The 26,513-nt window shown below is 34.5% G+C and overlaps 2 protein-coding genes across 10 annotated transcripts; one reads left to right on the top strand and one right to left on the bottom strand.

Moving 5' to 3' along the window:
* Positions 1–61: 61 nt before the first annotated feature.
* Positions 62–26,190, top strand: LOC117329185. 4 transcript variants are annotated; one of them, XM_033886989.1, is made up of 3 exons: positions 62–202; positions 23,887–24,501; positions 25,189–26,190. In XM_033886989.1, exons 2-3 carry the CDS (start codon positions 23,926–23,928, stop codon positions 25,333–25,335), a joined length of 723 nt encoding a protein of 240 aa, XP_033742880.1. In that variant the 5' UTR covers positions 62–202; positions 23,887–23,925; the 3' UTR covers positions 25,336–26,190. The 4 variants fall into 4 exon arrangements, with proteins under 4 accessions (XP_033742880.1, XP_033742882.1, XP_033742879.1 ...); XM_033886991.1 differs by having other exon boundaries at positions 85–197; XM_033886988.1 differs by lacking the exon at positions 62–202 and adding an exon at positions 20,102–20,373.
* LOC117329182 (pre-mRNA 3'-end-processing factor FIP1-like) lies at positions 5,499–20,006 on the bottom strand. Of its 6 annotated transcripts, XR_004533130.1 has the most exons (18): positions 19,809–20,006; positions 17,281–17,311; positions 16,888–16,954; positions 16,470–16,567; positions 15,775–15,830; positions 15,353–15,496; positions 14,833–14,951; positions 14,559–14,619; positions 13,312–13,471; positions 12,848–12,984; positions 12,471–12,536; positions 12,140–12,173; positions 11,812–11,889; positions 11,358–11,438; positions 11,086–11,142; positions 6,513–6,635; positions 5,886–6,218; positions 5,499–5,774 (listed from the first exon to the last, which is right to left on the bottom strand). XR_004533130.1 is itself a non-coding variant. In XM_033886981.1 (17 exons), the coding sequence occupies exons 1-17, from the start codon at positions 19,873–19,875 to the stop codon at positions 6,083–6,085; spliced, it is 1,515 nt and encodes a 504-aa protein (XP_033742872.1). In that variant the 5' UTR covers positions 19,876–20,006; the 3' UTR covers positions 5,499–6,082. The 6 variants fall into 6 exon arrangements, 5 of the variants coding, with proteins under 5 accessions (XP_033742872.1, XP_033742873.1, XP_033742874.1 ...); XM_033886981.1 differs by having other exon boundaries at positions 5,499–6,218; XM_033886982.1 differs by having other exon boundaries at positions 5,499–6,218; positions 12,848–12,981.
* Positions 26,191–26,513: the final 323 nt, after the last annotated feature.

The raw sequence follows: 26,513 nt of genomic DNA, 5'->3' as shown, positions 1-26,513 counted from the left end.
GATTGGTGCATCGAATTGACTTCCTGTCTTTAGTGGCCAATCAAAACTGTTATAACGAAACCACGATGACCCTAACAACACTATTTTTCAAAACAGTGCATGACGTCAACCGCATAGGATATCAAAACAAAAACACGTGGTCGCGGTGACGATGTTCCTGTAGAACCATCTGTCCGTGACAGAACGAAGAAATCTACGTACGGTAAGGTGAAAATTTTGAACAAAAGATTAATGAGGCTTTGTCAAACCATGCAGGTAGGACGGTCAGAAGGCCGCAATATTCATGTAAAAAAATAATGCGTTAAACTCAAATTCAACGCGATAAAACTACTTTATCTAATGCGTTAAAAGCTATCAGATATAATGTTATTTTTTTTTTAAATTTGAAAACGTTAAAATCTACTTAGCATTTAAACTTTGGCGTGATAGCATTTTGACCGGTTAAAATATGGCAGTTTTAACGTATTAAAGTTTATTGCGCGTTTTAATATACTTATATGCCTTTCATTTAATACATCCCACATCCGATTACGAACCACAGTCGACTTTTGGTTTGGTTTATTTTGTTTTAACGTCCTATATCAACAGCTAAGGTCATTTAAGGACGGCCTCCCGTGCGTGCGACATGCATGCATGTGGTGAGTGCGTATGTGTGTTTTTGGAGGCTGCGGTATACATGTTCGTGTCAAGTCTCCTTGTGATAGGCCGAAACTTTTGCCGATTTATAGTGCAATCTCACTGAAGCATACTGCCGAAGACACCCACCAGCACACCCACCTGACAACTGGCGAACCAGTCGTCCCACTCCAAATATGCTGAGCGCTAAGCAGGAGTAGCAACTACCATTTTTAAAGACTCTGGTATGTCTCGGCTAGGGGTCAGACCCCAAAGCCTTTAATTTCTCACATGGGCGAACGCTCAACTAAAGGCCAAAAGTGAGGCATTGTCAAGGGAGACATTAGGAAGAAGAAAGTTGTTAAGAAAGAAGAGAAAAGATAAGATCCCAAATTTAGTCGCCTCTAACGATCATGCAATGGGGGCAGCAGATGTACAATTCTTACGCCCTGCCTGCACAGTCGACTATAGATTTATTTGTTCTAATACACTATTTTTGAACATCATACAGTAATTTTTGTTTTTGTTTTTTTACAACGGTACTGAATGCAAATTAGTGTCACGTTAGTCATACAGTTCAGACCACACCGTATTAGAACATTTTATTTTTTAAAATAATGTAGAGTGTGATGTTTTATTTAATCACTGAGCCTAATCATATTGTAACATAAAGCCCACATGATTTTGTCGGTGTCGGTAACTGGCATATATAATAAGTATAATTTTTATTATTTTAATCACTGAGCCTAATCATATTGTAACATAAAGCCCACATGATTTTGTCGGTGTCGGTAACTGGCATATATAATAAGTATAATTATTTTTATTACATTTACCTGATCTAAATTAAATATGAACTGTACTCATTTTTTTAAAATTTGATTTTTATTTTCATTTTTGAATAGAGAGAGAGAGAGAGAGAGAGAGAGAGAGTAAGTACTTGTATGTGAAATGAGAATGCATTGTAAAAGTTAACATGCAGGTAGATAACATTATGAATATTAAGCATGTACAGAATATTGACCTGTACTCATACTTACCGACCCTGAAAATATGTATAAAAACAACAAAATTGACGGTGTAGGCGCGTGTATCGCTGAATTATTGATATATCTTATTATTTATAGGAAGTTCTACTATTCCTGAGGTTGAAATCTAAGGTAATAGTCCCTTTGAGTTTTGAACATGTTTACAAATAGCCTCGTTTAATTTAGATAAACTTTTGTAATTTCAGAAATACAAATAACCCAAGATGGAATCAGGATGACATTCCAGAATTTATTTCGAGTAAGGGAATTCGCAAAGGACTACCAATTAATTTGCTGTGATCTTCTGTCTAGATTTTTACTTTCCTCGCGATGCTTCGCGTTACCGAGTCCCATTATAGCTTCTCGTGAAGACCTCAATAGGTTTATTCAAATTCACACCATGTGCAGTGTCACAACACCAAATTCTATCCCTTTTTAGAATTCGGTCAAAGTGAAAAAGTTAAAGAACCCTACTTATCACCATTGGAATTTAGAAACAAATGTATACACAAACGAGACATCAGATTTAGGTCAAATTCATGGCATGGTAGCATGACATAAAGTTGTAAACCATACGATTCTCGCGCTGATCGGTCAAGGTTAAAAGGTCAAACTAAAAACCTAAGGCAATAACTGACACCATTTGCTGATGACGAGTGTGGTTTATTAACAATTTGCCCTTGGATACTATTCTGGGAATTTTGACCTTGTTTTGAGATATCTGGATATGAAATGATGTACATGTATAACTTTTAATAAAAGGTTGCTAATGCGATAATTCAACTCCCGACTTAGTGTTAGCTCCCTATTTGACCTTATTTAATTGTTATTTTGGCAAAGTACTGGTACATACTAAACTTATTTTACAAAATACTTTCAATACAGTTTATTATAAATGTCGAGACAGTTAACTTTCTACTTTTGTAAATTCCCTCTGGGATTTCTGTGTCCCTTCGATTTTAACCAACTCCATCCCGTCTTCTCCAATCCATTCTAATATCCGATTTCGAAGACATTCATTTTATTCCAACAGAATAACGTAATATGCTCATTCATTGATCTTAAATTTCTTGAGATTTCTGCGTCCAAGCCGCCGCGGGTCGAGTTTCATTCTTATATCCGATGATTGACCGCGACTTAGAACGCACATTTGATTTGCCTCCAACGTTGGTAGCGGATCAAACCACAGGTGCCTGGGTTCTGGTACCTATATAATATAATTTTCAAAAATCCATTAATAGTGGGATTAAAAAAAATTATTATTAACGGTACACAAGTCCCGGAACCCAGACACCTGTGTCAAGTTTTTGGGATCAGTTTTTGGAAAGCTTCTAAGTCCAAAAGTATACACCTCACACCCTTCTAATATGGTTTATACATTCATTAAAGGTCTATGAGTAATGTTATGGCAAAATCATGCAAAACAAATTGTGATTTTTTCGCATTTTACCATTTTGTGAACTTAACTTTTTTAGCACCAAAACCCCTTAAAAGTTTTTAGGATAAGTTTTTGGAAAGCTAAGTCCAAAAGTATACACCTCACACACATACCGTATTTGACCTAATAAGGGCGCCCCTACATTTTTTCTCCCAAGAAAAAAAATCTTTGAATTTCAAAATGGTGTTCAAAAGTAATAACCTATGTGAAATGTTTTGCTACTTTATGTCAGAGACATATATATGTCTCTGTTTATGTGTTCAATTTTCTTCACCCAATTAAGTCACTGGAACAGAAGTTTTCGCCACATTCTGTCTATTCAGTGATACAGATGTCAGTACAAAGTGTGCCCGAAACTAATGCTAAAAATCAAGTAAAAGACTTAATTCACGTTGTTACCTAAAAGTTGTTAAGACAGAAAGCTAGTTGAAGACGGTGTAAATCAATTATTAGGTCAAAGAAAACGACGTCTGATATGATCTTGGAAATCACCTTTGTCTATAAATAGAACATAAAAGAGTTCCATTTGAACATAAATGGTGGAAGTTCTAAAGAACAGCTAGAATGGTTTACAAGTTTACAGGAATATTTAAGTGATGCTTAAGCTTAATTTATGATTATGAATAGATGTCTTCATCTTGAATATTTTAGCCTTTCCACAGTCTTGGGTATTCTGCTATAAGGTATAGTCTGTTGCATAAAACTTCAGAATAACGAATCCTAATAAGGGCGCCCCACTGTCAATTACCTGCGCCCTGCGCCCATATTAGGTCATATAAAATATATATCAAATCAGGTTTGCCTGGTAAATCATGCTAAATATAGTTCAGAATTCTTTATAATCCATAAAAAATATGTAACCAACCAAGTTGAGTGTTTATATCAATCAACTTGTTTGTCTGATAAACTGGATTTTTCAAACTGAAAATTTCCTCAGTAACTGATGTTTCTTTGAGAAATGTTTCCTCGCTTGTCCATATTTCTACATGTCTGTTGTCTATGCATAAGTCTAGGACGTCTCTACGACCAGCAAAGTCTTAACCATTTGATTCGGATGCCTTTTTATCAGTATAATCTGTTTTTAGTATACATGTACTAATAACACCAGATGCTAGTTATTACAGCAGTCTAAGCTGCAAACAGTTTTACATTTTCATGCTGATGGGTGCACATGCTTAGGCTTTGCTAAGTAAAATGTTGCATTTTTATGTACATTTGTATTTTTCAATTTGGTTGTCATAGTAAAGTTTTGAATGCCAAAAAAAATAAAGTTTTGCCATAAAGTCAGGATAGATCCTCTTAACTGTAATACAAGACTAAATTTCTTACAATGAAGGCTAGGCAGATAGAATGGAAATAAAAACTTAACAAAAATCACTGCTCTTTAGTTTCAGTCTGCAACCATGACAACAACCCCAAATAAAGAGAAAATTTGACTTTGAATAGTGTTTTTCACCCTTTTTCAAGAGTCTGATGTATCATATCGTAAAGTTTATAGATTACCACTTGATTTACACTCATTGGCTTAAAATATATAAACATAAGGAATAAGTTACTTGTTTTTCATAAATCATAAATTTTCATAAATTTTGGTTTCCTTGGTTAATGTTAATAATGCAAAAACACCATTTTTGTTATTAAATTTGAAAAGGCGGTACTCTGAAGTTTCTAAATATATATACTGTAGGTAGTTTACCAAAAATACTGATGCAAAAGGGTGAAAAATCATGATTGACCAAAATGTCACAATTTTTTTCAGTTCCATTGACAAATCCTGGGAGCAAAATCTAGAAGCTTAAAAAATGTTGATTGAAGCTTCTGCACTCACTGACCTCTTTTGAGCAATCAGCCACTTGTTGATAGTACAGACTTAATGTCCTCCATTAGCCAGTGCCATATGAGGAGGGGAATGTCCTATTGAGAAACTGACAATTAGGCCCAACATGTTGCTGTTGGTATTGAATGCTAGATAGTTTTCTATAAGGAGGTCCAAGTAAAAGTCAAGGTCATAACATGGCCCCAAGGTCGATTGGAACTTTATGAATTGATGCGAAAATGTGGCATATCAATGTAGTATGAACCATGTACTTTGTTGGATACTTCATTAAACATGTAGTGGATAAATCCACACTCGTAACAAACTTAGCTTTAATATGTTATTTTTGTCTTTTGTCATCACTGCCACTCAAATTTGAAATATGCAGTCCCTCTCAGCATTATAATAAATATATATATGATCCAATTTGCATAACCTAAAAATATTCCTCTCTGATGACGAGTCTTTATGTTCCGATTGGTTTGTGGGGGCATATCACACTGATAACATTGTTTTTAACCTCATAAACCAATGGGGTAAGATCAATACAGAGACTTACTGTAAAGAGGACTATCCCAGTGTAACAAAAACAGAAAACTCCTTGACATGTACATGTATTTATTCAATGATCCTGCATGGCTTACAACAATAGTTTTTGCATGGTACTGCATGCCTGGCAATAACAACTAATACTGTAAAAGTTGTTACTTTTGACAATTAAATTTTAGTGGTTTGAACCAATTTATTAGGGAAAGATGTATCTTTCAAGTAAATTATCCAATAATCTGATACATTTTATTAAAAGAGTTTTCTAGCCCCCTGGCTTGTTAACTTGGGAACAGTCTTTTATCTAGGTATCTATTTTTATTCTATTCTAGAAAATAGTGAAAAGTAAAAACCATGAAATTACCACTGACAGTGTATGGAAATGGAGATGTTACCAACACTATAGGATTTAGCACTTGTCACTTGAGGATTTAATTTACAGTAATTGGTGTTGATTTCTTGCTGATCATGTTGGCAGTATTAGTCAACACTTGAAAATCTCATTTTTCTGAGATAAAATATAACAGAATCAACATCCTTTTGACAAAGTTCCTCCTTGAAATAAAATAATGTTTAAGACAAAACTATCCTTTAATGAAGATGAATATGATCTCCTGATGATGTCAGCAACATAACACTTTACTCTCCCTTTGCGATGTCGTCCTGGCTAGGGTTAGATGGGTCATAAGCATCGTCATCCTTGTCCTTCTTAGATTTCTTACTTTTCTTGTGTTTAGAGCGGTGATGATCAGAATCTTCGTCATCTCTGTGCTTCCTGTTCCAGAAGATAATGGTCTGGTATAAAACACTTTCCATAAGGATTAACATCTCCAATTACTATTATGACTGAAGACTGTTTTGACCACTACGTATATCAGCTGATGTTATGCACTGTTTATTTGCTATTATAACTACAAAATAGCCTTTATAACATACATGTATAACTATTTCCGTTACAAATGATTTAAAATAGGTTTTTTAATGATAGAACTAAATTGTGAGAAAAACTTTTGAGATATGACACATATATCATTAAAAAAATTATGAATACAAAATAATCATAAGGCACCTTCTTGATCTGTGTTTTTCATCTCTGTGACGATGGTCTCTAGGTCTATCTCTTTCACGTGACCTGGACCTTTCCCGTTCTCTGTAGCTGTCCCGATCTCCTCGGTCTCTCCAGTAGGTATCTCTGATATCGAAAAAAAACCACTTTGTGACAGATGGAATGGTTAAAATAGAAAAAATACTGGTATATTTTCAGGCATACAAGTGGGACTCAAATATAAGTCTGATAGGGAAACAGAAAACTTTGAGGGCCTGTATCGCTTACATGCAAAAGCAATTCTGGTAACATATATATATAGGGTACCAGAACAATAATGGGTAAACAAAACCTGTTGAGAACATCATAGCTTGCCTATTGGCGACATATTTAATCTGAATATATTCATTATGATATTCCTTAAAATAATAGCAAAATTAATTCAGTATGTATATCCAGGTGAAAAGTATGGATTTGCATTTAGATTACACACCCTACCAATGGTTTAACTTTATAAAAACAACTTTAATTAATATTTACTGAAAAACTTCTAAAAATACCCAATTCACGCCTGTTTCAGCTCTATAAATGTGAACAAGAATTACACATAATGATGTCTTGCCTGGCCTGATCTGTCAGCATATGTAGCAAGTTTTTGCAAACTTCAAAATTCACAAATTTCTGCACTGTTAATCAGGCCATGGTCGTTCAAGAACCTATAGCAACATTTATACAGAAGATGTGTTCAAAGTTAATATTTAAAGAATGTAAATAAATGTATAATGCACCAAGACATAATTAAACTCGCAGGCATTATATGAGCCTAAATTTTTTTTGTCCAAGGATTGACAGGAACGATAATTTAAATTACTACATTTGGCTATGTGAGGATTAGCAAGTTTCAAATAGTATTGTAATGAAAACAAGGCTGCATGCACAACAGTTCAAAAGTCACTGCTTCTAATCATTTTTATTCATGTTTTGTTATGTTTACTGGTATTTCAATACCAATTACTAAATTTGAAAATACCAATCCTTATATCCAAATACAATACACTTTTCAGTAGACATATGCATTGATATACCATATTTATGTGCAAACAAGCTGCTGTCTACAAGTCATATTTTTTGCAGAAACATTAATTTGAAAGAAGAATATACCGGTTTAAATTATAGTTAAAAGCGATTTGCTAATGCCTTTCCCAAATTAAATACTGAGATTGAACACTATGGGAGGAGAATTGTTAAGTTTTTTTTCATATCTCTGTCGAAACATAAAACCTCTGTAAAGAAATGCCGCTGTAAAGAATAAAAAGAGCTTTAGACAAATACAAAACATGTCAGAAGGAGCCATTGTAGGAAACTAGCAATAAGGGACCAGGATATCTCTAGTTAGGAATCACTTAATGCAACTAGAACTGTCGCTAGGATGGCTGACTAATAACCCCGCAATCTGCACGAGTCAATGGTGAATTAGAACTGTTAATTAGAGGCTAACTAAGATAACCAAGTAATAGAGTGACCAGTTGCCATAGCAACCATAATTTTGAGAAAAAGAAAGTGGCATGTAGAACATGGTCCTCTATATTTGTGTGAAGTTTCATTGAAATCGGCCCTTCGGTTTAGGAGGAGTTGTCCGGACAAACTTAAAGTTATGGTTCTTATCGGAAAACCTGTTTATAGTGACCAGTTCCCATAGCAACGATAATTTTGAGGAAAAGAAAGTCAGATGCACATCTACACATGGTCCTCTATATTTGTGTGAAGTTTCATTGAAATCGGCCCTTCGTTTAGGAGGAGTTGTCTGGACAAACTTAAAGTTATGGTTCTTATCGGAAAACCTGTTTATAGTGACCAGTTGCCATACCAACCATAATTTTGAGAAAAAGAAAATGGCATGCACATCTACACATGATCATTATTTGTGTGAAGTTTCATTGGAATCGGCCCTTTGGTTTTGGAGGAGTTGTCTGGACAAAATGTGTCTACAGAGAAACGGACGGACAAACAACCTGATTCCAGTATAGCCCCCCTAACTTCGTTGTGGGGGTATAATAAATCCAGTCACCATAACAAGAGGCTTATGGGCTTTAATGGTTACTGAAGTTCTAAAATTAATTTAGTCAATTTGACCCTTTTTAGACCCCACCATCAGCTCCTGTGTGTCAGTCAGTGCCAATATATGCATACTAGCAAACTGCCAATCAATAATGATAATTCTAACAACGTTATAATTAATTAAAATATAAATTCAAGAAATTGTAGTCAGAAATGTGATTTCCTTAAGCCTATAAACTACAGTTTTCCCCTCCCCAGTTGCAAACTGAAATTCACAGCACCTTAAAACCATTCCATCTATTTGATTCTACCTTATTTGGGCCTTGAGAAAAATATTTTTGAAATTTCAGTCAATTTACATTTGACTCCACTCGTCAGTCAGAGCCAACTTGTGTATATATACCATCAAACTGCCATCCCATACTGATAGTTCTAAGTCAGAACCAATTCAAACAGAAATTGAATAAATGAAAGTTAAAATTGGATTTCTCTTTATAAACTGTAGTTAAGTTTACCCCCACCCCAGTGGCAAACATGAAACCCCGGGGTTAAGAAATTCACAATTTGGGTAAAGCACCTTAAGACCCTTTCACCTATGAAAAGTATTTGATTCTACCTTATTGGGGTCTTAAGAAGATTTTTAAAAATGTTAATCAGTTTGACCCTTTTTGCCCTGCCCTTAGTCCCCTGGGGGTGAGGATCATATATTAACAATCTAGGTTGACCTTTAGCCATGGAGGGTTTCTACAAAATTTTAATGAAATTGGTTTTAGGGTTTATGAGAAGAAATCGGAAATGCAAACTGTTGATGGATGTATGACAACGGAAAAAGGCAATTTAAATATAAGTCACTTTAGACTTCATCTCAGGTGACCTAAAAAAAAACCAACCAATTCAATATTGAATAATCTCCTGGATATTAAGAGTACTGCATTCAATGATGTACGGTAAATAATCCTGCATATTCTTCAGTTTAATAGGAAAAATTGTATTTTTGTATACAGGTTCACAACCATTAAACTGTTAATCTACATGGTATGACATTTTATTATACATGTACCATTATAAAATCTTCCAGATCACCTTTCATTAATTGTATGTAATATCCAAGTGTTATGGATTATTAATGTTATGTAGACTGAATTGAAAGTATCTGGATTTATTTCCTTTAGTATATTTATTTGATATTTTTCTCCTTTTAGATAATCTTTGTAAAACGGAATGACACGTCTGTAATATTCATTTAACTTTTTAAAATGAGTGTATAAATGAATATGAAATCTAATCAATTGCAACTGCAGTTATTTTCCCAGTTTACCAACAAGCAAAAATCCCCATAACCAACAATTGAATCTGAATTGCTTTCACAATTTCTGTTAGGAAACAGGTGATACAGAACTATGTGTTGTCTTGTATGTAACAGTCCTAAATTTCAACTTTTTATCAACAGTTTTATGCTGCTGAAACAATTTATACCTGCTAACTCCTGAATCTCTGAAAGGGGTCTTGGTACCCCTTAAGGGTCATGATGCCCCCCACCCCCCAATCCTAGGTCAGTTACAAATCAACTATAGACAGATGGCCAGTGCATTCTAGCCAGTTTTCTTTGCTTCCCCTAAAAAGGTATGTATAATGAAGTTCAAAGATCTACAATTCTATATAAATAAAACGTGTATATTGTTTACACAATGTAAAACTGTAATTGCTTTCTCACCACTAGCCACCAGTATATTCAGAAAACATTTGAATCTAGTGTAAAAAAATTTCTAGTTGCATGAACGTGGCCACTTTGGAATATTGCTTAATATGATTATTGTAAGTTTTTTGCCCGATATTTGTAACAGTCTGTGACTGCTTGAAATGGGAAAATATATTGATAATTAACAAAAAATTTGTATTCAAGATTTATTCATTTTTTGAAAACTGAACACTTTTTAAGATTCCACAGACAATTTGTTTAATTAATGTATTAAATACTTATAATAGCATCTAATAATCGGTAGGTTTGAAGTGCCTATCACAAACGGAAATTTGATGTTAAAAAAATGTCGGCTTTTACCACTGATTGTTGTTAGTCTAAAAACCGATACTTTTCACTTTGTATCATCAATTTTTTTACTAGGATAAAGAGAAAATTCGACAAATTCTGACGAAGTACATTGAGTTAAGCGGGGTATTCGAGTTTTCCGAAGTTCCACTGTATTGACCTTGGTCTTTGCCCTCATTCAAAAGATTCTACCAAGTCAGTATACGTATAACATCATAATGACCTCACCAAAAGTCCATAATTTGTAATTATAGTATAATTTGTGAAGCCTAACATGCGAGATGCAGGTCAGTTAGCAGGTAAGCATTGATAGAAATTTCAAATTTTCAATAAAAGAGTCCAAATGTTCGACTAGGAAATACTTCTTGCTGTTTTGTAAAATAAATTGAATGACTGTAGTCATTTATACAAATACTTTTGATTAATGCATCTTTCAGAAATTGTGTAAGAGCAATCCAGAGCCTCCCAAATCCACAGTTAAACAAGACAAACCTGTTTCGGTCACGCCTGCGATCACGACCATAACTATAATCTCGTTCACTGCGTGTGCTATTTATAGTAAATGAATACTATTAATGTTAGTATCAGGTTAACAGAAAAAAAACACCAACTTTTTTTTATCATAAAGGCAGTCAAATTTTAAATTTCTTAATGGTTCCTAAAACTAAGTTTAGAAAAACCTATAAAAAATGATGGAAAAAATAGAGAATTGAAATGAGTTAAAAAGATGCACTGTAAAATTACGGTAGTTCTTATTAACAAACCTGCTGTATTCTGAGTCAGATCTGGCTGGACTGCGTTCTCTGCTATAGTCACTCCCCCATCTATATCCCCCTTCCTGGCGACTGTAATATAATGTGTGTTGATGCAAGTTGAAGTGCTCAGTTTGGTATATGTCAATAAGTATATGGTCATGCAAAACAAAAGTTTAAATATGCTTTGACCAAAAAAATTCTTACTGTATTCTCTGTGTAGAAATATTTAACACCAATATAGAGAAAACTATTCTGGCGAGCCACAAATACAGCTTATATACTAAGACACTAACTATGTATTCTAATTATCCTGCAACATTTAATAGACATATTTAAGTAAGAAATATCAACAATGTTCTAAATTGATTTGCCTGAACCATTCCCTTTGAAAATATGTGAACAGCTGTCGAAGTCTGTCAATAAGTCAATAGGAAAGAGAAATGTTACCAATGTACGAACTTACTTGTTATCCCAGGGATTGGACTGATTGTAACTTGATGTATATGTGGAGTGAGATGAAAAATTCCGGTCATCATAATGACTACAAGGGAAAAAAATATTTGAGTTTGATAGTTTGTTATTTCAATGACTAATTATAAAGCTAAGTGTAGGTTATCATTATAGACAGTGTAATTATGTTTGTAAAGGAACACATATACAGTAAACATCAAGACATATTGAAACTGAATCCCTAGCAGAGGTAGTTATTTAAATTTGATTAATCATACACTCTTTAACATAGAATTGACATGGGAATGACATTACAGTATCGATTTTTAACAAGTACTCACCTAACAGAAGTCTGTCCTGTGGGAGGGTAGTAGGCTGTAAAATATTAGTGGAATTTATATATTATTTCATCAATTTTATAATCATACATCACCACATTTGGTTGCAGCTCAATGGCTTATCTTCCCAGATATGATATTTTAGGCTCTAAAAATCATGAACACCATTGTTAATATATACATTAGATAAACAGATTAACCGAAAGAAAGATAAACAGATTAACCGAAAGAATAACAATTAAAATTTACTTCATGATCTCTTAAACTCCTAGTTTGATTATTAAATGTGCTTTTAAGTAAGTCAGTGCTCTCTAACTAAATATAAATAGTTTACCATCAAATTCCACTGGGGGAAATCCAGGGGGTGGTATACCTGGTGGAACGCCTGGGGGTGCTGGCCCTGTAAATACAGACAATTATTGCTACAATTAATTGGTACTGTATAGTAGATGGAGATTTTAACATGGGTATAAATTCATGTTAATATAAGACATAACATTATAAAAAAATAAGTCATAAAATGACAATTACCTTTTTGTGGCAACTGTAGTCAGATCAGCAAGTAATGACAAGAAGAGGATATTGTATTATAATAATGAAAAAAAAAAGTAGTTTGCTATTTCTTTTCTCTAGCTGAAAGGTTTGGTAAAAAAAAATACACAACAGCACATAATTAGGGACTAATTTGTGTGTTTTGATGTAACAAATTACCTGGAGGTGGGTGCATACCCGGGGGCAATGCCATGCCTGGAGGGGGTATAGAATAGTCTGGCATAGGCGGCATCCCTTGGGTGGGGTGTACAGATATACCCGGGGGAGGCACAGATGTGTTGTAGGTCTTTCTGCTGCTGAAGTCATACATTTTTATAGATTATCTGATAATCACAAAGCAATTCAGACAAAAATTTTCAGGAGATTTTTGATAAAAAAATAATCTGTGTTGATGTTAATGCACATTTGGCATTGTCTATAAATTTGATTTCTCAACCATATTATGGAAAAACGCATAGCTAAATCTCAATATCTTTATCAATATTTAGCTAATAACACCAGCTTCCTTAAATCCATCCCAAAAAAGTAAGTCACAGAATTGATGTTGTTAGCAAACAAAGTGGTACATTTGCTTGATCAGATTTTAAAAAAAATCAGATAATCAGACATATTTCACAAATTACCCAGCCACAGGTATTGGATCCCCCATAGAGGATGCATCTGGTCGTCTAGAGTCTCTGGCCGTACTGCCAATAACATCAATTGTGCCTGCCATCTTCCTTGGTGTTGGGTTCGTCTTGCCACGAGAACCAATCACAGGCACAGTCTGGGGGGTTTCTGTACCTTATGTAACAGCAAAATCTGGACATTTCAGTAATTATGGCAAAATACTCTAAAGTTATATTTAAAATATTTTCCTACTTTTGAACTGCCCCTCCCAACAATACTTAGTAGTTGAAACTACAGGTAGACCAAATCTTGTCATTCTTGAAAAGAAAAAAGATTCCGAAGTGTTTTGCTATATTCCCCCAATTAGGCCCCCTTTCTCCTGATCCAAGAGTGCTTAATCCTTTATTTATACAACAGTAGATCTCATTTGGTCAATAATGCTCCAGATCCAATTTCATCAAAGTCCATTCAGTTGTTGACAGGACCAGTAGCGATTTAAATTATTTCCCTCTAATCCCATATTGTGCCCCACCCTTTCGGCCCTTCAGGGAGCCACACCCTCCGTTTAAATTTAGATTGCTTATCTCACATTTGATCAAGTGTTCATGACAAGCAGGGATTTGAAGGAAATATTGATAGACGCTGGACGCTGTGCCATGCCATAAGTTCATCGACCCTTTGAGCCAGGTGCTAATATAAAACTTTAATGTAAATCAGTGTTTCATACTCAATTCTTTATTTTGACATAAGATGACAAAATACTCAATACACTGTGTACATGTACATGTAACAAACTCTACAAACATAATTCTAGAAAAGAGCATCCAGTTGATAACTCTTGCGGTACATAATTGATTGTTTGGTGATGGTGACATATAAAACAGTAACTAAAATGTTAATTTTTTTAGAAAGGGCTCGTAAAAAAAAGTTGTTGGTGCTGTGCTATTTACCCATTAATAAACAAGTAATTTCAATTCATTTGAGATGTAATAGGGCATTAGACTGATCAATGAAAAGAATTTATTGCAAATTAATCATAGCCACAATATACCATCAACAAATTTGTCATTTATAATTTAGACATGGAACTGGGAAAGTGATAGTTATTTATGTTATGAAATTAACAAATACTTGATGGGTAAGCAAAACTCACCTGATAACAGTAATGATGATATACCACCACCATTAAAAACACAGATGGTATAATTATCAGAAGACGATTTTAAGACCTGAAACTTTAAGTTATATCTCAATTACAAACCTGGCGGATGTAGCACATCCTTCTTTTCATTTCTGTTCATGGATGAGGCAGGCTGATGTACCTAAATGATAAAGGCAAAATCTCTAGCCATTTAGATAATTACTGTACATGATAAAAGTCAAATTTCTGATTATATCAACAAACAGATAAATGTATATATTTTGTTATTCTTAACTAGATTTTTAAAGTTATTTTTCAATACAGGACAAAACAAAATTCACAAAACATAATAACAATTGTTTTACAGGGAGTCACGACACATTCCCTTACTTACATAGATTCTGGTGACTGTTCCAGGGTTAGCATCCATTCTGTGTCGTCTTTGTTTTTCACAGTACATACGCCAGGAGTCTTCATTGAAGCCATAGTTGAAATAATCGGTGATATCCGCACCTAGGCAATAACAAGTAAATTAATATCAATGCAATTCAACTGTTCAATAAGTCTTGTGATGACTGAAGATATAAATCCCTCTTCAATTTTGAATTTGAGGATGCAAATGATATATGATGAAGACTATCCATGACATATATTTGAAATCCTATAATCAAAGATTGAGGAATGGTGGAGGGAGATTTCTCATGTCACACTACAGTAGTGAATGGATAAATTATTCAGAGCAAATAAAAATTAAGCCCAAAAGTTAGGTCCAATAAAAATACTTTCTCTTCTAACTTGTCACTGATTTGGGTCCCAAAAAGGAAGAAATTAAAAGCATGGTGGTTGCTGAAAGAATCCATTAATGATAAGGGTATCTATGAAAGTGATAGGAATTGTCTTGCAAAATTGAATACCTGGTTTCCTCCAGGGTTTCTCATCAGCTTGAAGTCCATCAAGATCAAATTCAAATTGGTTTACACCATTGATGGTTCCGGGAGTATCTAGGTCCACACCCTTTACGGTAGTTGTTGTTCCAGTCTGGGTTTTGGATGCAGCTGCTGTAAAAAAAATAGAAAAAGATAAAACACATAGGTTTGATGTAACGCCACCTTCAAATCATGTGATGCTTACATCAAATTTCATATCAAAACTAGTAATCAACATCCGTTCATAATGATTGGCTATTCCCTTCAGGTTGATTGATGATCCTCACATCACTATAACTGGCACCCATGCAAGTTATCAACACAGTGATATGAGATGTTTATTTTACACAATTGTTGTCAAATCTTGTACACAGTTGATAAATATCAATAGAAATCTATCTAGAACTCACCTGCTCCAGCTGGCTTTTGGTAACCACTTTGTGCTTTGAATAAATTTCGTGGAGCTCTAAAATCATAATTGAAATTAGGTCAGTATGATACTGAAATATCTTAGGGATTATTCAAAGGTTATTTTCAAAATATGAAAGTATGAGAACTTACACTTAAAACCGTTGGAACTTTTCTCTATTATATCATTTGCATATAAGTGTCAAATATCCCTGTCACATTTTAAGATAAAACATCAGATCCATCATTTTATCAGTAATTAAATGAGGAATCTGTTAGTTCGTGTGTAAACAATAACAGAGACTGTTAACACAAAAACTCACAAATAGGACAGAGCTTATTGAAATGCAACAAAAAAGAAATTATAAAAAAATAATATTAATAAATATAATGAAATTATTCCAAAAGTGAAAGCATGAAATTGAGATAATAAAAAACCCACATTCTGTAAAATCAAAACTATTTATACGCACTTTAACCCAAATGAATTTTAGTTACAGGTAATTATGAATGGACCAATTATAATTCATGGTTGCTATCTTTTATTTTTTTTGACACTTCAACACAAAATAATCCTCAATGTCAGCAATCAACAAGATACAGAGTAGCATAGGACAAAATTGTGCTATCAGTTGAAGTAACAGTTACTTTTACCACTAGTTTAAAACAATTTAGTTTACTACAGCAAATTATTTACTCATTCAGCGGAAATGTCTGTATGTCACCAATTGTCACTTGAACATCATCATCAGAATCATCATCATCATCCTTCTCTTGTGATTCCTCTTCACCACTCTGTAAATCGAATAAAAAACAATTTCAGAAACAACACTTCTGAGGAATGTGAGATTCTTTCACAATGTTTTTTATCAATGTGGAAATATTATCATAACAAGAAACATATTCAAATCATTTTTTTAATCTTGCATATAGATTAATGTGGCTATACATGTACCATTTCCATCAAATACAAAGTGGACCACAGTGATTTCAGGTAAACACTAATTACCATGCATAATAGCTAATTTGATTTGACTACAGATGACAAGAGACCGGTGTGGCTAGCCAGTTGACCAACTGGGGAGTATTATCTTTATATAATAACCATTTCTTACCAGCTCTCCTGCTTCTCTGTCCTCCTTCTTCTCCTCTGTGGTCTCTTCAGTTACCTCTGTAGCCTCGCTACAAGTTTAGTTTAAATGATCACTTAACAAATGAGTTCACAACAATTAAGTGAGAAAATAGTTTTTTTTTTTTTAAATACACAGAACTTTCTGCTTAGAACAACTTATTTCAATGTTAATATTTCAGGTAGGGAAATCTTCAAACTTTTAATTTGATATAAATTTCACAGCATTTGAACTTCATATGAGCGATTGAGGGGATGGAGTCATTGGTAATAACATATATAGTGAAATAATTAGTTGTGTGAGACCTATAATACACTGAACAGTTACTGATACTGTAGATGACTGTTATGATATAAATATCAAGATGAAAATATTTACCCATTTGTCTGTGCTGCCTCCTTATTTTCTTCTAAAAAAAAGACCAAATGAACATCATCAAGTTATATAAAGTAATGTTGCCAACAGTTTCAACACATAATTTCCAGTTATTGTTCATAACTAATGAATTAGATAAAAGACAATGCAATAGCATACAAAATATTTTTTTGGGACAAAATGGTGAGAAACTACATGCATTTTCATGTCCACAGTATCCAGAACAGTAGCCAATATAACATGGATTTGTATGCACTGAGAGTCATGTACCAGTCAATATGTGGTTTCTGAGCTTGCACATGCTACAGGTACTCCTATAACATAAGAGGCCGCTGGTCGGCTCTTTTTCAATCGGATATGATTTTGCCGACTGCGACCTCTTACTTCCGAAGCACTAATTCTTTGATGCAGCTTGCACCTGAAATCCAGGCGCAACGAAATATGCTTGAAAAAACACTTAAGTGGTTGACAGGTCATTACAACGATGTCTACACATCATGTATGCAATATATATATCCCATATGTATGTCACAGACACAAATATATAGTATAATACAGTATATGAACACACAAAATACATGTCCATGTCGTTGTAGCACTTTTCTAGTCGTTTTTAAAAATGGCTGCCTAAAGGTTGATACAAAATAGTTTTGGATATTTCAAATGGAACGAAATGATACAGATTTTGTTGTATTCTGCTTGTACGACATGGGTTGTAATCCAATTTTGTATTAACTGGCAAATCATGTGGTATTTCTTGTATCACTACCGGCAGTAGTCTGCTTGAGCTCTGCTTCGCTTCGGAAGAAGAAAACTTCATAATTTCATTAATTTGTGTGTTAGCTACGAAATTATTCTCATTTAATCACAGGTGCCTGACTCGTTTTTATAAAATAATAACATATACTGTAGAGTACATATAAATGAATTATATTATAATGAAAGATACGAGCACCCTATCGACGGCCCCGGGACTTTTTATGCATACTGATAGCAGATTTTCCACTTGAGTAGCCATGTTGTGTCAGCTGCGGTAAATTTGAACAAGCATTCTGATTGGTTATAGAAAATGTGTTGAACCAATCAGAATGCTTGTTCAAATTTACCGCGGCTGACACAACATGGCTACTCAAGTGGAAAATCTGCTATCAGTATGCATAAAAAGTCCCGGGGCCGTCGATAGGGTGCTCGTATACATAAAGTAAGTGTATGTAATAGTTGTATTCGGTGATCTGATGAAGCGTATCTCGTGATTAACCCGTGGACTTCGTATTTAAAGCTATGTCCAATAGAGTCAAAGTGTGGTGACCCCGTTACGTCAACTTGTCCGACTAAACAAAATTGAGGGGATTTTGAAGTTTCACGCCCGATTTCGTAAACTAATATCGAGAAATCGACAACATGTTATGGCTTATTTTAAAGATTGACCATTTCTCTTCAATTTAAGTCCTACTTCGAAAAAATCCACCCAATACAACCGAAGCTACGGTACTTAGAAATAAATACATCAGATTTCAAGCCTGGGGGAGTTCAGAACCTTTCTCATTTATATGTACTCTACAGTATATGTTATTATTTTATAAAAACGAGTCAGGCACCTGTGATTTAATCATGGGATTATGGAAAGAAATATATATTAGACCCTCTCCTGATCATTTAAATGTAAGTTGACACACTATATTTTTTCAATATACGAACTTTGAAAATTTCGTCAGCACCAGGAAAATCAGCTATGGGCAGTTAGAGGTTACACAGCGTCTGTCAAAAGTATCTCGCCGTGTAAAACCTCTAACATTGTTGGAGTAATGCTACAGGTATGTCATTTATATGCAGTAAGCTTTGTCATATCTTGTCTTCAACTGAAAATGAATGTGGTTTTGTGATGTTTCCAGCCATTTAAAAAAAATTTTTTTTTAAAGGTGTCCGGTTGATATTATACAGAAGTACAGGTTAGTTATGAAGTAAAGAAAATAATTAAACGAGAATAATGCAGCCCTGTGGACACCCAACACATTTTTTAAACATGCGATAACTTATAACGATAACGACAAATTTCACTTTTGCCAACATTTATTCATTATTGTATGCTTTAGTAACGTCCGCGAATAAATAATTCGGTGTGAAAACTTTTCTTTGCTTGTTTTCTGAACCTGTTTTCAACTGGTGTCGGCACCGGGCCATTGCACTCACTAATAGTCCTACCCCTTAATTGACGTATCGTGTCTTACTGGATAATTAATAATGTCCAGATAATTAATAACTGGACATTAGGCCTACTGTATTCCATTCTACCGTTGTATTGAAACCGGAAAAGTGTAATACGGCGTTCTAGTGTTACGCATGGATAGGGTAGATTCAACTTCATTCATTCGACAAAATAGACACCAATATGGCAATGTGGATGAGACGGTCAAGTGCCACCAAATATGTTATTGCAAGAAGGTGACACTTGACCAGTGATAAGTATAGCATAAACAACGTCAACACTTATATAATAAGGTAAATCAAAGGCAAGTCCTCTTTCAGAATACCTCCATAAAGCCATGCCTCGTCATCTTCAGCTGCGACTGGCGCCGCCGGTGCCTCAACCGCCGCCATTTTTATTTACAATTGCCATCACATTTTAGTTTCGACCCCCCCAACAAAACAACGATGTAATAACTTTTAATAGAAGCTAAATCTTGCGTATTTTTTTCTGTGTAATAGTATAACTAGTATGTTTACTGTCATATTTGTGGAAATAACCAAAATAACAGCGTCCCGTATTACGAAACTGTGGTCAGCTCAGCAAATCGGTCTCAGGACGTTTCGCCCCAATCGGGTTCGCACCAACTATTTTATTTCTCTGTATTTTTTCTTTCGCACTGTCAAGTAATGAATTCAGTTATAATGAACAATAAATGCAAGCCTAAACAATTACAATGTATCGTAGAGGAGCTGAAATTATAAGTCTAATTTTAATTTGATTGGGGAAAATCGAACCGCTTCATATGAAACGGTTTTAAGCGAAACGTCCGATATGTATTCATCCGGGAACTAGCAAGATGGCTGCGCCCAGTGGCCTTCCTGAAGGTGTCCACTTGTAGAATATGACAGGTAAGGCACGAACAGCTGTAGAGTGTAGAAAAATTGAAAGAATAAACGTCTGCGGTATGTGAAAATCTACCATATAGCTATACCCTTTCTAAATTAATACCGTCCAAAATTATATTGAAAATGGAACTGACATCGACACATGTTGGGATTTGCACAGGCTCAGCCACAGGTACTTGTGGACATGATTATTATATTTTTAATTAAAATGTTACATTATAGACGAGTAAATTATTGTATTACAATTGCATGCTTAATTTGTAAAAAAAATATCGTACCTCGGCCTTATAAATTTTAACAATTTTTACAAATTAAGCATGCAATTGTAATACAATAATTTACTCGTCTATAATGTAACATTTTAATTAGAAATATCATAATCATGTCCACAAGTACCTGTGGGAATTTGAACATCTGAACGTACGCCCGGCACAGGTTTATGTAATTGTCCAACCAACAGTCGCTTGCATTATTACCAAATACTAAGTTTCGTGCTTAATCCCTCGGATACGAGACATTCTAATCATTGGCTCTCCAAGAGACAGTCAATATCACGGGTCTTCCAAAGGACAGCAAAGGTCATGATCATGTATAATCCTTCCTAATCATTAATGCAGATCATTGGGACCTTCCTATCACGTAACCGAATCGTGGTTCTCTAAGAGCTAGGTTTAGATAATGATACTTCCAGATTATGGGTCCACTACATTATATAGCCTATAGATACAAGATTGTCAGATCTTTTGTCCACAGGCCTAGGCCAGATAACCGGGTAAATGTTTTTCGAGGAAATAGACCCAATTTTAGGTGGACTATATAGGGCACAGTACAGCCCAGTTCAAGAGTCTTCAGAGATATATACCAGATCATGGGCATTTTAGTATATGGCGCTTTTGGAAGTCCTCACAATCAAGGGGAAATGCATGTTGTTTTATGCAATGAACTTGAATATTGTTGGAATCAAATCTATTTTGTAGGCAACAGGTGTAGTTACTAGTTACCCATTGAAATGTGGGACAAGCTTAAGGCTAAACAGGAGAAATACAAAGTGTACCAAGATGGATTTATTTTTTTCTAACCTTTGCAAAAATTTTGATGGACCATGCACATATAGTTGGTGCATTTTCCTTGTATCTGTCTTAATAAGATGCTTGCAAGAACTATACACTGTATACGTATACCCCTGGTATATAACATCTAGTCATTATCTGTTGAAATAAATTGATACAATAACACTATGTGTATTTTATTATGTACAGTTGCATTTTTAGATTTAGATCCATATAATTTTATATATACAATGGTTAAGATCACTAACTTAAAGCCACATACTCCCAAAGAAATGTTTACATTTCGAGCTCTTTACAGTTTTTAGACTTAATATATATACAATGTACCTAACAAATTATCGCAAATCAAAAACTGGAGGAAAATGTGTAAATGTATTTATGAAAGCATACAGGAAATTCCCAAAAATACTGTAAAAACTGGGTCCCACAGACCAAGTTTCTATGTAAAATAGTCTCATAATGCAAAGAGCAGGTTATCGATCTATACAAAATAGAGGAACGCCGAAGGTTTGAGCCTGCCAAAACACAGACAGATTCTGCCAAAAAGAAAAGTAAAAGGGACTGGAATCGGCAAAACCCAATTATTTCTTTAGGAAATAATTTGTTGGAACTTAGCGAGAGAAGAAATGGGAATAAACACGGAATTCCGATTTTGCCGGACGTCTATTGGATTGCTGGTTAGCTTTTGAACATTGTCAACTTCACAAATCTAATAAGAATTAGACTTGTAATTTCCGCTTCCCTAGGATACACTGCAATACAAGATCTAACAACACCCTGTAGGAGGTCATCTCATCAGCATGACCTTTGAGCTCGGCCAATCAGCGCGTCGCCTATGAAATTTTCGGTGTGATTTCATTCTTCGGAAGTATAAATACTCACGTAACGTTCCCGAGGTATTCCGATGGTCGATAGCAACGGTAAACAACATGGCTTCACCCACTCCACTTCACCAAGAACACCTCAACAAATTTATAGTTTTACAAACATGTGCTACCTGTGAGATTTTTCCTTAATCGTACGAGAGAGGGAGAGAGAGACAGTGAAGGCAGCAGCGTCGTGTAAAAAAATAGTTTGAAAGGGAATAACGTATATGGTAAGTTTTCGAAATCCAGTTGGCAACACAGTCCTTTCTGTCGACAAGACAATGTATACTCGTTTTATGTTCTTCTTTCAATGTAACGTCCAGAGGATTAGCAACTTTTTTTTTATTATCGTAGCCATTTAAGTAGTCTACCAATAATGTTTGTGTATTTCATATCAAGCGCTGATTTGAGTCTTCAGTACTAAGGAGACGCAACCAAAGGCTTGTATAAGGCTGTTTGTCATTGGTTGACTGATGACGTCATTGGCCAGTTTTCATTGGCCTATATTTAAAGCTCAAAGGTCATGCTGAGGCGACCTCCGTTTTCATTCGCCAATATTTAAAGCTCAAAGGTTATGCTGAGGCGACCTCCTACGGGGTGTTGTTAGATCTTGTATTGCAGTGTATCGTAGAAGAACGGAAATTACAAGTCTAATTTTAATTAGATTGTCAACTTCACCGATCTAAAATTTAATCGATGTTTTGTTGTATGCACATTACTACATTTTAAAATTAAGAATTTAGATGTATGTTTGTTTGTTTTATTGAGTTAATACGCGAATATTCTGATAAAATGTTTAAATGAAAGCATTATTAGGCAAAGTTCATGTATACTCAATATGTAAACAACGGCCATGTGTGTAGCTAATGTGCAGTGCACTTTGTTATAGCCTTGTTCTTGGCTCTGTGACAAATCTCGCAATATAGATAAATGCGGCTAGTTATTTTTATACACTGATATCGCAAGGACTCCCCCGGTCAAGCGTCCAGGCCAATGGTAATTTTTAGGAGAGTGTGAATGAGCATCTTGGATTGCTATTAATACATGTGTGCAACTAGAATTTTAAGTTATTTGGGAGTATGTGGCTTTAAGATTAAAAGTCAAAATCCTGTGCCCATGTCATTATATCCTGCATCTTTTCTGGCAAACCAAAGGACCAGTGATCAAGCTCACATTGCTCAGCCATTATTTCCTACATCCTATGTCAATAATGTGGCAATGCAAAGGATTGCAAGGCTTTTCAATCTTGAACACTTTTGAATCTGCATGCCTACTGTCAAGGCCACATTGAGGTCAAAGGTTGAATTCATTGTGTAGGCATCAATGGTGTGAATTAGATCTTATGAATTTGTGTTGACTTGGATATGTCACTGTGCTGTATGTAGTTTCTCATTTTAAAACCAGTATGCCTAAGGTAATTAGGGGCCAGAAGATTTGGATTGCTCATGCTTATAGTTACATTGAGGCTAGAGTTCAGATTCAAATATTTTGCCTGGAATATGATATGTTCCAACATTTGTACCTGGGACTCGATCATTGAATTGAGCCTAATTTGTAAATCTTGATTTCTGTTCTTGCAGATGCTGTCAATTTAATGATTACATGACCAGCAGGACAAGATGATTCTTCTGCCATCTATTTGTAGACTGCAGACTTTGTGTACAATGCGTTCCGTAATTTTCCGAAGGCTCCATATACTAAGTAGGCTTGGTTCACAACAGATTTGTGCATCACAATGTTTGACAAAGGCTAAACATTTTGAATCTGGTGTTTGTTTCTATCCTCAACAAAAGATTGGATACCCATGTTTTAGAGATATACGTTCCTTCTCAACAGATCCATTGTCCAAACCGGTGCATGTGCTTGATTCTGATGACAAACTAATACAGAAAATGACACTAAAAAAGGCACAAATATTGGCACACAAAGAAGGCAAGAAATTGTTTCGTGTTCCAAATGAAGGAGCCAACAACACTGGTGAATATAAACTTTTATCTGAAGCTGATTTTCACAAAGAAATTTCAAAATATAAAGTTGAAAAGATGAAAGAATTTAATTTTGGAGTTAATATTGACAACAACCACTTGAGTACAAAACTACAATTGATTAAGCAACGTCTCCTTAGAGGTTCTGCTGTGAGAATAGTGCTGTCTTCACAAGGATATGCAAAGGGACAAAAACGGCCTCTTGAAGGAGTATGTATAATTTCTCATTTGTTAGACATTAATGAAAAAAAAGTAAATAAAAAAAAAGCTATAAAATTGTTTTATTAGGCTACATGAGTAGTAAATAGTATGGACATTAACAATGTTGATGACATCGATATATCTGATAATATTAAATTGATGTTTTACTGTCGTGTCTCTTGAATTAGTCATAGTTTTTTCATACCAAGTAAATGACGTGGTGAGACAATTATAAAGATCCAGTTGAAAAAACGTAGATCTATACAGTGTCTCACAATAGATTGTTCTCTGTAAATTTAGCATGCTTAAAACTCAGCTAGAATTGTTAGTAGGCAGTTTAATCACAGCTAAGGGCATATCTCATTATACTAGCTAATACAAATTTTGAAGCTTATGTTTTTGTAAAAACATCACTGCATATTTTCAATCACATCTTATTATCATAATTTTAGGGTATATACTGGCAGAGTGTCTCTTGAATATAGCCATTATATATATAATTAATTGTTATCAACTGTATCACATCGTTTCAAAGCTTATTCAGTTATTAACATGTAAAGCACTCAACAAGGGCATTTAATATTCATTTATAGTATCAACATTATGCAACTTGTAAAGTCTTTGAAAATATTCATATACAGTTATCTACTTTGTTTTGAATGATGAAGACATTTAAGTTTTGTTTCCTTTTATTAGAAACTGAATGAAGATGCTGAACGGGTCATGGCTACATGTGTGGAGTCGTTAAATGACACTGCTAGGGTGACCAGGGTGGTGAAGGGAAGAAAGAGTTTCGTAATGGAATTTCAAATCCATAGCAACATTAAAAACCGTCCACAGTAAATCTATGAAATAACAATTGTGATTGATACTAACTACATGTGTGCAGAGATACAGTGCATACAAGAATTGTGATTATAGGAGTGAATAAAAACGTCAATACAGCTGAACATTGCATTATTACATTTGTATTTCAGATACAATCACTGAGGAGAAAGTACTATTTGTACAGGTCGTGAGGACATATTGTCATACCATTTCTGACAATATCACCTAATCTTGTTTTGAGTTATTGGTACATTAATCGCCGATAGCGTATCCATGAATATTCGCGGAGTGTAACACAATCAGAAGCCTTGGCTAGCGAAGATATAAGGTACACTGCATCGCATTAATCCTTGTCCTCGTCAGATCTAATCCATCAAAATGTTATATGAAAGTTGAGGCGAGTCATTTGAAAGTTTTTTTTGTCTTTGACCTTAACTGTTGCTCGAAGGTATTTTGTAATTTCAATCAATTTTAGTTTGGTCCTTCATTAACATTGCATCTTCTACATTATTTGACATGACGACACAACATTCTACACTGTCTATGACCATTGGGCACACATGGCACAGACAGTACAGTTGTAAGGAATGGAGGGTAGTTTCTGTCAAATCTGGTTGCCTTCTGTATGGCATTGGTAGCTTATCCGGATATAAATTTTTCAATTCAGTGGCTTCCTTCGACTTTCAATGCATTCAGTTTTTATTCTAGGAACCAAAAACACCTTGCAAAATCCAGATAAATTTGAAGTTTATTTTTGTTAACAATTTTTAAATCCAATCTGAATTGCTGTCCTGATGCTGGACATCATGGCATTTGTCTGTTATTTTTTTCTCCAAAATATGTTGTTATAATTAAAGATATTTATCACTATTACTCTTGTCTTACTATTTGATGTCAGATCATTGTCTTTCCACTACCCATATTTGATATAGCTTTTTAAAATTTGAAGTCACTATACGTTGTGTATTAATTGCTACATTTTCCGATTCTAACCTTGTAGTACCACTCAATTCACGTGCTGTGATGAAAGATAATATGTATTGAGTACATATAGAGCGATTATATAGGTCTGGTCACTTCATATTAGGATTTAATTGAAAGAAGTTCACAATCACCTAAGATGCAGTAACGTCAACTATAACTCTTCTGTTACTGTCAGTGTCAGACTGAGAGATCAGTCTTAAATAATACTT

Source organism: Pecten maximus, chromosome 6 (assembly GCF_902652985.1).
Source record: "Pecten maximus chromosome 6, xPecMax1.1, whole genome shotgun sequence".
NCBI classification, from domain to species: Eukaryota; Metazoa; Mollusca; class Bivalvia; order Pectinida; family Pectinidae; genus Pecten; species Pecten maximus.
Note: the sequence above shows the minus strand (reverse complement) of the source record. Positions and strands in the feature narration are given on the sequence as shown.